Source organism: Prionailurus viverrinus, chromosome C1 (genome assembly GCF_022837055.1).
Source record: "Prionailurus viverrinus isolate Anna chromosome C1, UM_Priviv_1.0, whole genome shotgun sequence".
NCBI lineage: Eukaryota > Metazoa > Chordata > Mammalia > Carnivora > Felidae > Prionailurus > Prionailurus viverrinus.
In genome coordinates, this window is record NC_062568.1 from 102,872,358 (window position 1) to 102,885,320 (window position 12,963).

Below are 12,963 nucleotides of genomic sequence, written 5' to 3' on the forward strand. Positions count from 1 at the left end.
TAAGGCAATAAGCAAATAAAAATAAATAAACAAAGCCAATTCTACTAGGAATCCAGAAAATGGAAAGTGTAATGACTGAGGAAAGACCAGAAGACTTATGGAAGGAACAGCATGGATTTGAGATGAATCTTGAAGCATGAGAGGGAATAGAATGGAAGAGAATGGAAATTGAGCCCAGTAAGGGTGAGCAGGGCACGTTTGGGGGTAAAGACATGTCAGTGGAACACCATTTCATTTCTCTTTGAGAGCTGTAAGGTGTGGCCCTGTGAGATGTTACTACAACCCACTGTCTCTGATCTTCTTCCAGGAACTGGTGGTTGGTCCCCAGCAGATTCCAATGCTCAACAGTGGCTCCAGATGGACCTGGGAAACAGAGTGGAGATTACAGCAGTGGCCACGCAGGGCAGATATGGAAGCTCTGACTGGGTGACGAGTTACAGCCTGATGTTCAGTGACACAGGACGCAACTGGAAACAGTACAAGCAAGAAGACAGCATCTGGGTAGGACATCTTTTCTCTTCTGGTGAATAAAACTGAGATGTGGTAATGGTAACCAGTGAGCGTTTCTATCATTTTCCTATACCCAGATTGTTGGTAGCTTAGAAACTATTGAGTACCCATTCAGAAATAATTAGACTGTATATGGGTCCTATCTCCAGCATGGCTCTCGTTTGAAGGGAAATTAGGATGTCTGTTGCAAAAGTTTAGTGTTTTCCTCCTCTTCTGGTAACTTGAGTAATTCACTGACTAGGCCTCAGTTCCTTCGTCCATAAAACCAGAAGGATGCTACAAGAGTCTGATTGTTAATGACAATGTATTGATTTATTGAGTAGTATTTACTCACTTGTTTATTATGTACCAGGCTCTTTGCACACTTTGTAGTGCCCCAACTAGCTCAGTTATGTAATTTGACCGATACTGCACAATTCGTAAATCTTGGCATTAGAATCTGTAATCAGGTCTGACATTGAAACCACTGTGCTCAACAGCCTCTATCAAGATTTAAAAGGAATGAAAATGTTTAAAAACACAAGGCAACTACAAACTGTAAACTCATTCTGTCTTTATAAACAATCAGCAGCTAGGAAGCGAAGGAGAGTTTTCTCCAAGTTGTGAAAAAGAACTTTCCTTCCCTACCGCAAGGACCAACCTCTTGACCTTCTCTTGTTAGTGAAAGGCTGTCCCCAGACTGAGGTTAGAAAGGGAGAGCACACAGCAAGAGGTATCTGGAGGAAGCTTCAGAAACTCATGCACTGGATAAAAAAAAAAATGTATTCATTTGCGTTACTTACAATTTAGGGAAAAACATCTCCAAATATTTATTTTTCTCCCAATGTGAATAAAATGTGAAGATTTGACAATTGATAGAATTATCTGTCTTTCTCATAATCTCCCTACATGTTTTTCCTGTGAAATTAATTCCAAGTTTGTTTTCAAACTGGTATTGGTCTACATTTGTCTGTGTTGGCCCTGCTTTTTTGGAAAAAAAAAATTTCCTATTTTATGTTTATTGCTTTTTGCTAACCTCCTACTAATAAATATTGCAAATTGAAAATAATAGTAAACTGAGGATTAAGATTAGTCATGAACAGATTGCATCTTGAGAATAGTATTATTATCAACTTTATTCTGGGTTGCCTATAATGTTAGGTTGATTTATTTTCAGAAAGCATGTATTTTCTTCATTTTAAAAATAGGCTTTTGGGGACTATTCTATTTTTTCACTCAATTTTGAAGCCCCTATACAATTTTACAGGTTTTTTTTTTTTTTTGCTTCCTTTTGTTTTGCTTTTAGTTCCAAAGGAGAAATAATCACACCTTCCATTTTGAGGAAGTTTTAAGGTTTTATGTTGACTTTAGAGGGACTAAGAGATGTGGGATTACTTATTTTCTTTGGCATGTTCAGTCAGAACTGGTCATTTCTCAGAATGAATTGGAGTTTTGAGTTATTTTTTGTCTAAATATTTTTATTAAAGTGTAATTGACATGCAATATTATATTCATTTCAGGTATACGACCTACAATTCAACATTTGTGTACCTTGCAAAATGGTCACCATAATAAGTCTAGTTACTGTCTGCCACCATACAGCATTATTGTCCATATAATATTATAGTCTATATTCTCCAAGCCGCACATTACATCCCCATGACATCTTTATTTGATATCCAGATTATTTTACTTCTTGATCTTCTTCACCCATTTTGTCCCTCCCGTTTGGCAACACCAATCTTTTCTCGGTACCTCTGAGTCTAGGTTTCGTTTGTTCTGTTTGTTTGCTTTGAGTTTTAGATTCTACATGTAAGTGAAATCATGTGGTATTTGTCTTTCTACGACTGACTCATACTACTTAGCATAACTTCCTCATGGTCTGTCCATGTTGTTGCAAATGGCAAGATTTCCTTCTTTTTTTATGGCTGAGTATTATTCTTCTGTGTGTGTGTGTGTGTGTGTGTGTGTGTGTGACATCTTCTTTATCCATTCATGCACTGATGGACACTTAAGTTGTTAGCATACGTTGGCTATTGTAAATAATGCTGCAGTGAACATACGGGTGCGCGTCTTTTTTGAATTAGCATTTTAATCTTTTTCAGATAGATAGCCAGTTGTGGAATTACTGGATCATATGGTCCTTCCTTTTTTAAATTTTTTGAGGAACCTCCATGCTATTTACTATAGTGGCTGCATCAGTTTGCATTCTCAACAACAGTGCGTGAGAACTACTTGTTCTCCACGTCCTCGCCAACACTCGTTATTTCTTGTCATTTTGACAATAACCATTCTGACAAGTGTAAAGTGATAGCTTATTGTGGTTTTTGTTTTCATTTCCTTGATGATTAGTGATGTTAAACATCTTTTCATGTACCTGTTGGCCGTCTGTATGTCTTCTTTGGAAAGATGTCCATTCAGATTTTATGCCCATGTTTCAATCAAATTATTTTTATTGTTGCTGCCACTGTTGTTGAGTTGTATGAGTTATTTATATATTTTGAATATTAGCCTGTTATCAGATATATGATTTCCAAATATCTTTTCCCTTTCGGTGGGTTGCCTCGTGGTTTTGTTAATTGTTTTCTTTGCTATACAGAAGCTTTTCAGTTTAATGTCCTATGTATTTATTTTTGTTTTGTTGCTTTTGCCTTAGAGTCAGATCCAAAAAAATATACACACAACTGATTTCAAAGAGCTTATGTTCTATATTTTCTTCCAGGATTTTTATGGCTTCAGGTATCTCCTTCAAGTCTTTAATCAATTTTGAGTTAATTTTTGTGTATGCTGTAAGATAGTGGTCCAGTTTCCTTCCTTTGCCTGTAGCTGTCCAGTTTTCCCAGCACCATTTATTGAAGACATCATCATTTCTCCATTGTATGTTTTTGCTCCTTTGTCATAAATTACGACTATTTTGTTCCAATGATCTATGTGTCTGTTTTTATGCCAACACCATATTGTATTTTGATTACTATAAGTTTGTAGCTATGGTTTGAAATCAGGAAACATGATGCCTACAGCTTTGGTCTTCTTTGTCAAGATTGTTTTGTCTATTTGGAGTCCTTTGTGCTTCCATATAAATTTTAGAATTCTTTCTTCTACTTATATGAAAAATGTCATTGGAGTTTTGATAGGGATGGTGTTGAATCTGTAGATTGCTTTGGGAAGGATGGACATTTTAACAATAGTTATTTTTCTAATCCATAGCATGAAGTATCTTTCCATTTATTTCTGTCCTCAAAATCTTTCACTGGGGTCTTATAGTTTTAAATGTACAAATCTTTAATCTCCTATGTTAAATTTTTTACTAGGTATTTTATTCTTTTGGATGTAATTGTAAATTGGAGTTGATTTTTTTTTTTATTTCTCTTTCTGATACTTTTACAGTGTGTAGAAACATGACAGATTTTTTCATATTGATTTTGTATTCTGTTACTTTACTGAATTCATTTTTAGTTCTAACAGGTATTTTTTTTTGGTGGTCTTTAGGGTTTCTTATATATAGTATCAGGTCATTTGCAAATAGTGACCATTTTGCTTCCTCCTGTCCAACTTACACCTTTTATTTATTTTTCTTTTTTAATTGCTATGGCTACAATTTGCAATATTATGTTGAATAAAAGTGGGGGGAGTGGACATCCTTGTCTTATTCCTGAGCTTAGAGGAAAAGGTTTCAGCTTTATACTGTTGAACATGGTATTACCTGTGGGTTTGTCACATATGACCTTGATTATGTCCAGGTACATTCCCACTATACCAGTTTTTTCAGAGTTTTTATCATAAGTTGATGTTGAATTTTATCAAATGCATTTTATACATCTATTGAGATGATCATATGATTTCTATCTTTCACTTTTGTTAATGTGGTATATTATATTGATTGACTTGTAGTTGTTGAATCTTGTATCCCTGTAATAAATCCAGCTTGATAATGGTGTATGATCCCTTTAATGTATTGTTAAATTTGGTTTGATAACATTTTGTTGAAGATTTTTACATCTATGCTCATTGGGGATATTGGCCTATAATTTTCTTTTTTTTTTTTTAATTTTTTAAGGTTTATATATTTTTGAGAGAGAGAGAGAGAAGAGAGAGACAGGGAAGGGGCAGAGAGAGAGGGAGACACAGAATCCAAAGTAGTCTCCAGGCTCCAAGCTGTCAGCACAGAGCCCAATGCAGGGCTCAAACCCACGAACTGTGAGATCGTCACCTGAGCCGAAGTCAGGCATTCAACTGACTGAGCCACCCAGGCGCCCCAGCCTACAATTTTCTTTTTTGTGTTGTCCTTGTCCAGTTTGGGTATAAGAATAATGCTGGTTTCTTAAAATAAGTTTAGAAGCATTCCTTCCTATTTATATTTTTGGAAATTTGAGAGTAGGTATTAAATCTTTGAATGTTTGGTACAGTTAACCAATGAAGCCACCTAGTTTGTTGGGAAATTTTTGATTACTGATTCAGTCTCCATAATAGTAATTGGTCTATTCAGATTTTCTATTTCTCCATAATTCAGTCTTGGAAGATTCTAAGTTTCTAGGAATTAATCCATTTCTACTAGGTTGTCCAGTTTGTGGGCATGTAATTGTTCATAGTAGTCTTTTGCAATCCCTTTTATTTCTGTGGCATGAGTTGTAACTTCTCTTTCATTTCCAATTTTATTTGACCCCTCTCCCCTTTTTGGTGCTGAGTGTAGCTAAAGTTTTGTCAATTTCAGTTATCTTTTAATTTCATTGATCTTTTCTATTGATATGTTTGTTTATTTGTTTGTTTTTCATTTTTATTTCACTTATTTCCACTCTGATCTTTATTATGTCCCTCTTTCTACTAATTTTGGGCTTTGTTTCTTCTTCTTTTTTTCTAGTTTCCTTTAGGTACAAAGTTAGGTACAAAGTTTATACCTTTAGGTACAAAGTTAGGTGCAAAGTTCATTTGAGATTTCGTTTCTTGAGGTAGGTCTGTCTTGCTATGAATTTCCCTCTTAGAATTGCTGTTGCCTCATCCCATATATTTTGGTATGTCATATTCCTGTTTTCATTTGCCTCCAAGTAGTTTTTTTTATTTCTCTTTTGATTTCCTCTATGATCCAGTAGTTGTTCACTAGCATGTTGTTTAACCTCCATGTGTTTATAGTTTTTTCTAGTTTTTTTTTCTTATAATTGATTCTTAGTTTCATACCCTTGTAGTCAGAAAACATGTTTGATATGATTTCAATTTTCTTGAATTTACTGAGATTTGTTTTGAAGACTAAAATGTGACATACCCTGCAGAGTGTTCCATGAGCATTTAAGAAGAATGTGTATCCTGCTCCTTTTTGACTGGAATGTTCTATCTCTACCTGTTAAGTTAATTTGGTTTAATGTGCCAGTTAAGGCTGATGTTTCCTTATGGATTTTCTGTCCAGATACTCTATCCATTGATTTAAGTGAAGTGTTAAAGTCTCCTACTGTTATTGTACTGTTGTCAATTTCTCCTTTTTAAGCCTATTAATATTTGCTTTGTATATTTTGGTGCTCCTATGCATGCTGCATAGATATTTATATCACATTTCTTCATTTGATCCTTTTATGTACAGCCCCTCTTATTTCTTTTATCACAGTCTTTGTTTTAAAGTCTATTTTGCCTGATTAAGTGTAGCTATACCAGCTTTCTTTTGCTTTCCACTTGCATGGAATGTTTTTTTGGTTTTTTTCATCCCTTAACTTTGGGTCAGTATTGCTTTGCCTCTGAAGTAAGTCTCTCATAGATGGTGCATAGAGGCCTGAGGCTCACAGAGACCAATCCAAGCTCACATAATCAGGCACTGACAGTGCCGAAATATTAAATATTAAGATTTAATTCTAAATATAGGTTATTGCAAAACTGTACTTTCTATTTCTCCTTTACTATACTTGATTATTTTTTAAGCTTAACAAAATTGATTTACTCTTCTCACTTTCAGTGTGAGTTTTAATGGACCCACTGTGTGCAAATAATGTTAAGTCCTATTGCTTAATTCACATGTTGCTAAAGTATGGGTAAGAAGGCAGCAATAATATCAAACTGTGTTTGCATAGGGTAGAGATGTTGCTCAAACTCTCCAAAACTATATCAGCCTTCAAGAATGTTCATCAGAGACTCAGTATTTTACCAAATACTTTACAGACATAGGCAAAATCTGACTTGTGGATAATATTCATTAGTATTTCCACCAAATTATGCTGCTGGATGAATAGATTACTTTAAGGATTTTTATTTGTTCATTTTACTTTTTATTTTAAATTTAAACTTAGAAGTAAGATTATAGATCCACCAAAATTAAGCCTGGTACACAAGGTGAGCGCAATGGGAAAACAAGAGATTTTTACAAAACTCTCCAAATTGTTTTATTCAACTTTTCATAAAAAGTCAACACCTAAAAACATCAATATCAAGTACTGAATTAATTAAGTATGGTGTATAATGGAAGTAAAGAATCTCTTGAAGAAGACTTTCACATGGTCTTTTGAAGATCTTCGATTTTCAGATGATATGCTTTTAAAATTGAGTTAGCAAACAATGCAACTTAGTACATGCCATGGATGGCATATCAATTTACCAGTACTTGAGACTTATTTTATTTTACAAAGTTCGTTTCGGAATGGGGAGCCTGAAAATTTATCTGTCTACACAATGTACACTATCAAATATTCATGCCCTAAGAATTCAATTTGAAGACTTTCTGACCTGGTACTGAATGGAATGTTCATGAATGAGGCCACCAAGCAGCCGCTTAGAGATGAATCATGATTTATGAACAAGCCAGAGTTTCCCACTACATTAAATAATCAGGTGTGAAGGTCTCAGGGACAAACATAGCAACGATTTTAGAATCTTAGCAGATTTAAAATCTCTTCCTGGTTGGCTCATAGACATGCCAAAGAAATGCAAATATTAAGTTTCCTAACTCTGAGCAGCAACATTATCCTAAGATTGGTAAAATGGATAAATATATTTGGAACAAAGGGACCTCTAATTAAATCCACACAGACCAGAATCCTGTTACCACCAGTCATTTTGAAAGATAGGTCTGTAGAAACACTCACTTTTTAAAATAGATACAGAAATTGCTGCTTCAGCTCTGGGTCCCTCTTGTATGTGTTCAAACCCTTAATAAATCTATCTGTGTTTCCCATGTACAACATGCAAGTGTTCTAAATATGCATCCCCCTCTACATGCATTGACATTTTCCTTTATTTTCTGATGTTTATCACTCTGAAATTTCAAAGACAGCTACTGTGCTTGTGTTTTAATACATGGTGTCCTCTTTTTAAATCACTATCCACATGGCTCATGATTGTGAACAAGTCAATTAGGATCGTCTCCTGTTCTCACCTAAGACAGTTTTTCAATGTATTATAAAATTTCAGGCAAAATTTTACTTGTCTTGTCCTTGAGCTTTCTTTGTCCCTCCCCTCCCCCACATTTCTGGGTAGATCAGTAATGCCAAGTATATAAGGAATGGACACAAAAGCTTTATAGGAAGATTCCAAAGTATGATCTGTTTTATTTCCTTTCTAATGGCAAGTGTCATACCCATTCTGGCTACAGCAGCATATCGGGGTAACAGTTCCAGTCAATGGACTCACAAGTATTTAATAATTATTAGTACATTAGTACAGAGCAACAAGAGACTGCTAAGATTTTCAACTTTAAGTTGGGCTCCGCCAGTGCATGTTGAAAGGGCATTTCACTCATCTCAAAGTTAATTTCCATTGTCATAGCCCCCAGATTCCATCACCCTTTATCACATCATCCTTTATCACATGTAAAAAATGGTATATATCACAAATCTGTTACCCTTTTATATCCAAGAACTTCAGTACCAGAAACCCACAGTCTATAAAAGACAAAGAAAAATCTACCTGAAGTCCCCAAAATTATCTTACACCTGACCTGCAGGCCCCCTACTCAACCATTTTTAGTTTATAAATAAAATATCTTTTATTGAGACATATTGAATACATTATTTGCTTTTCCTGACCACTTTTACACATATATGAAAGTATGCATACAAATTCTTTCTGTAATTCAATTATAAATCCCTCCTACTTAGAGATTTTAATGTCACGTAAACACTTCAATAAGTTTTTCACTTACCCTACTGTGCTTTATTTATGAAGATGACAGAAAGTAAGAACTAGAAGCAATCTATAAGAATCCTGGAATTTCCAAATTTCTCTTTCTTCTAATTATTTGCCATTTTTTCCCTAAGTTTACTCCTCCCATTATCAATGTTAAAGCTATATTCATCTCTGTAGGTAAAGTTATTCTACTTGTCTTTTCCAAAGATAATCTAATGAGGCCCCCTCAGGTACTAGTTTTAGACAAGTATCTGTTATTGCTGGATTCGTCAACATTGACCACGAGGATATTAATGGTCTGTTTTACCTACATGTTCTCTTACTTGTCTCTAATCTCCATTTAATTAGGCATTCACAATCAGCCTCTGCTTAATGTAGATCATGTATTTTAAGATGGTATCATTCTAATCATTCCTCTTGCCATTACATAGGAAGGTTTACTCATGGGGGATGTAAGGGCCACAGTGATATGGACCACTGGGGGAAGACAAGAAGCTTAAAGAATTGAAGTCATTACTAAAGCAAGGGATTTTGCAGGGCTGGCACCTAAAAATGAAATAATCACAGGTTAGAATACATCCAAAGGGTTGTAGTGAATTGGGTTAGTTCCTCTGGGGTCTATATTCCAGGAAGCCCAATGCAATGAAGGACCTATTCTATCTGGCACTCAATATGAATAGTCCCTCAGCTAAGATTACCAAATATATTATCTAATACCTTCTAAATAATGTTAATGAATTTCTATTTTACAGGGGAAAAATGAAGTTTAGAAGGGCCAAGGAACCTAGTCCATATCACAGAAGTAACAAAGTGATGAACCAAGATACAAACCCAATTCTATGTGTCCATAAAGCCTAAGCACCTGAATCGCTTGATAACACCTTACTCAGTAGTTGATGATGTAAGAATTAAGAGCCAGTATTCTCAGACAAAGGGCTGATGTAAACTGGGCTAGGATCAGGACACATTCTGGTACAATGGGGAAGTAGCCCACTAGGCTAAACCAAAGTGGAAAATTCAAGTCCCATCTGGGCTAAAGCAGCATGGCGAGCCTTGTGGGAAAGGTTGGTGGGTATGGTGATGTCCAGGATGTAGCCCTAGCACATTATATCTTTGTCAACTAGTTTCAGATTCTTCCTACTGGTGGCTCTGAAGTCAGTGGTGTGCTCATAATTGTTTCAGAAAGAGGTTAGAACTAGCTCACTGGCCTAAGCCTCTGTTGATGTTTCTATAAAACAGATCATCAGAACAAGAGCTGGGAGAGACTGATGTATACAAAGCCAAAATCTGTCTCCCTCGACTGTTTACACATTGAACCTCAGTTGTTTGCTCATGCAATGTGGGCATGAAAATGTCTACCTCCTACTCTACAGAATGGTTTCTCAAATCTTTTATTTTTAAAAAATGTTTTAAGTTTATTGTGAGAAAGACAGAGACAGCACAAGTGGGGGAGGGACAGAAAGAGAGAGGGAGAGAGAGAATCTCAAGCAGGGTCCACATTGCCAGAGCAGAGCCTGACATGGGGCTCGAACTCATAAAAACATGAGATCATAACCTGAGCCAAACCCAAGAGTCAGACGCTTAATTGACTGAACCACCCAGGCACCCCTCAAATATTTTAACGACAACTAGACTCTTTGATTCCTTTCTGTCATGGATGCAATTTTCATTCCAGTAGGCCTGCTCAGTGATGGCCAATAATCACGTGACAGATTCCATCTGCCTCATTAGCTCATCATTACCCACTGAAACTACTGTAAATTATTGATATTCAGGTTACAGTTTTCTTTTCTGAATATCATGTTGCCTCTGCCCAATATGTCAGGCATTTAGTTCTATATTGAAGAATCCTTTGGCCTGTATGATAAAGTGGTCTATGATTTCTTGTAGCTTTATGGCGTCTGTCTTAATATAAAGCACTTGCATATGTTAGCCAACACTTTTCTCACACAGAGGTCAATAGAAACAATGGATTATACATTTAGGTCATCAGTTCCCTGATTTCATCCTTGAGTGACTTCCAAACTCTCTGGAAGATGGCTGTCTGATCTTCATGATTCATGCACATTTATTTTGCCAATTTGGTCTAGAATATCTTGAGTATTGATCAACTGTTTGATATAGTATTTTAAGCCTACCAATTTCAGAAAACAATTTGTGAGTGAGAATCTCATTACCATCCACATATATCTTTTAAATTCTCATTATACACCAGACAATATGCTAGGTGTTGGGCATAAAAAGGGGTGTTCAGGTCTGATTAATCCCTTCCCTGAATGTGCAGAGCCATCAAGGGGAAGTAAATGACACTGCAACAGAGCATGTGTGTTTAAGTGGCACCGATGGCCATCCAGGAGCAAGAAACTTCAAAAAGGTGTGCTGGTCATTAGGGAGCGCAAGGGACATACTTGAGTCGAAAGGGCAGGGGCTGTGTTCAAGTTACTCTGGCTTCCCAGCAACTACAGAATGCTGTGTGCCTAATACTAAGTCAACAACTGTAATAAGGGAGGAAGAGGAGGTTGTATGAAGGGAGGAACACTCACAGGGGAATAAGTGCTAGAAGCACAGTCTTAAAAGAAGTGGTATAAGATGCATCTGAGGTACGCAGAATTAATCAATTTAGATGGAATATTTCTCTGGTCAATTCTACGAGATAAACCTGGCAAGCAGAGCTAGCTAGATATTATGGGCTCCTAGTACACACATACTTTCTTGAGCTACAGACCAAGAACGTAAGTCATCATGTGTTTATAACTTTGTTTTGATTTTTTGGTTGTTGTTAAATAATAAACATATCATAAAATGCTATCAAATATATTTTTCAAGGTTTTGTTAATAGTTATATCCTTGGTTCTTTCTCATACATATATACATACAAGCTTTTAATGTATTTATTTTACAGTTGGCCATTAATAAAACTTCAGTATTACGCTAAGCAAAGGAAGTCAGTCAGAGAAAGACAAATATTGTAGGATTTCACTCATAGGTGGAATTTAAGAAACACAACACTAAGGAGAGCACTAAGGAGGGCACTTGTTGGGATGAGCACTGGTTGTTATATGTAAGTGATGAATCACTGGGTTCTACTCCAGGAACCAACAGTACACTGTATGTTAACTAACTTGAACTTAAATAAATAAATTTTTTAAAATTCAGTTAAGAAGTTAGCATGTTTAGAATTCTGCCTCTGATTGAATAAAGACCATCAGTGCAAAAGCCAGATATCACCACATAGCAGGCCAACAGAAGCAAAGAATGAAGGGAAATGCAGAGGCTTTTGATTACAGTAGAGTCTAGTTGCACCATTGCTTGCTTGTATGACTTTGGAAATGTCACTTCATCTTTTTGTAGTGATTCTCCCCATCCATGGCAGGCATATATCTAGAAACTTCCAGGCCCTTTGCATCTATTCCTCTACACTTCCCTGCTTGGACTCTTTGTGTTAATGGGCTTCCTTGTGGGTTGCAATGAGAAAGACATGGCAATCAAGTCTGAGTTTCAGTAGGGATCCAGCTCAGAATTGACAAGGTCCTCAAAGCTTGATATTCCCTGTGAATCATCCCCATGGTTTTATCCTGAGCACTTTCCACTGACCTTGGATTCTCTTATCACTAGATGAGGCTCTGCAGAAAAGGGAAGAAACAAGCGGCCAATCAGCATTGTGAAAGCAACAGCTGGGCTTTACCTCAGAATCAGCAGGCTTCCCTCCAGCCCTCTGGCTCCACATGTAGCCCTTGGAAGTTCCTCGTTGATGCCCATCTGTTTTCCTTTCTTAGTGTTAGAATTGGCTGAGATGTTTCAGAGAACTTCCCAACATGGGGTCTAGCCTCTTTAAGGAGTAAATACTTTCACACATTTACACATGTGGCATTTAAACACGTCACATGGACACGGAGTCAACACAGTCTTCAGGATTAATATTCATGTGGACACTTGCTAGGGGAGAGCAGATGTTTGCGATCTCCTACAAACTGGTTGCATTGGTAGTGGGATGGGATCCAGCAGCTGATAATCAAAGGAAGGAGGAGGCTCTGGTTAAAATTAATTCTTCTAAATCCACTGCTTTTAAATTAATCTTATTGTTTAAGTCCTCAGTTCACAGGAAATTTGACTTTAATTGTATTTCTGATATATATAAACCAGTTAGGTTTTGGAGACATCCACCTTAGATTTGGAGAAATTGGAGTTAATATCGCAACTTTAACGTATAGCAAAGCATTAGATTTTTTATGTGAACATATTTCATTATTTTAGTGAAGTATAATGACCAAGAGGAAGATATCCTATTAGGTACCTTTTGTTTATTTAGTCCTTTTTAAAAAATGTTTATTTATATATTTTTTGAGAGACGGAGAGAGAGAGAGAGAGAGAGAGAGA

At 36.2% G+C, this 12,963-nt stretch overlaps 1 protein-coding gene across 1 annotated transcript in view; it reads left to right on the top strand.

Annotated features, from left to right (window-relative positions):
* CNTNAP5 (contactin associated protein family member 5) overlaps positions 1 to 12,963 on the top strand; it is a 796,934-nt gene that overhangs the window by 196,511 nt on the left and 587,460 nt on the right. The window contains exon 3 of the mRNA XM_047871013.1: positions 308 to 501. Within this exon, the coding sequence (XP_047726969.1) occupies positions 308 to 501 (194 nt within the window). The remainder of the gene's footprint in view (positions 1 to 307; positions 502 to 12,963) is intronic.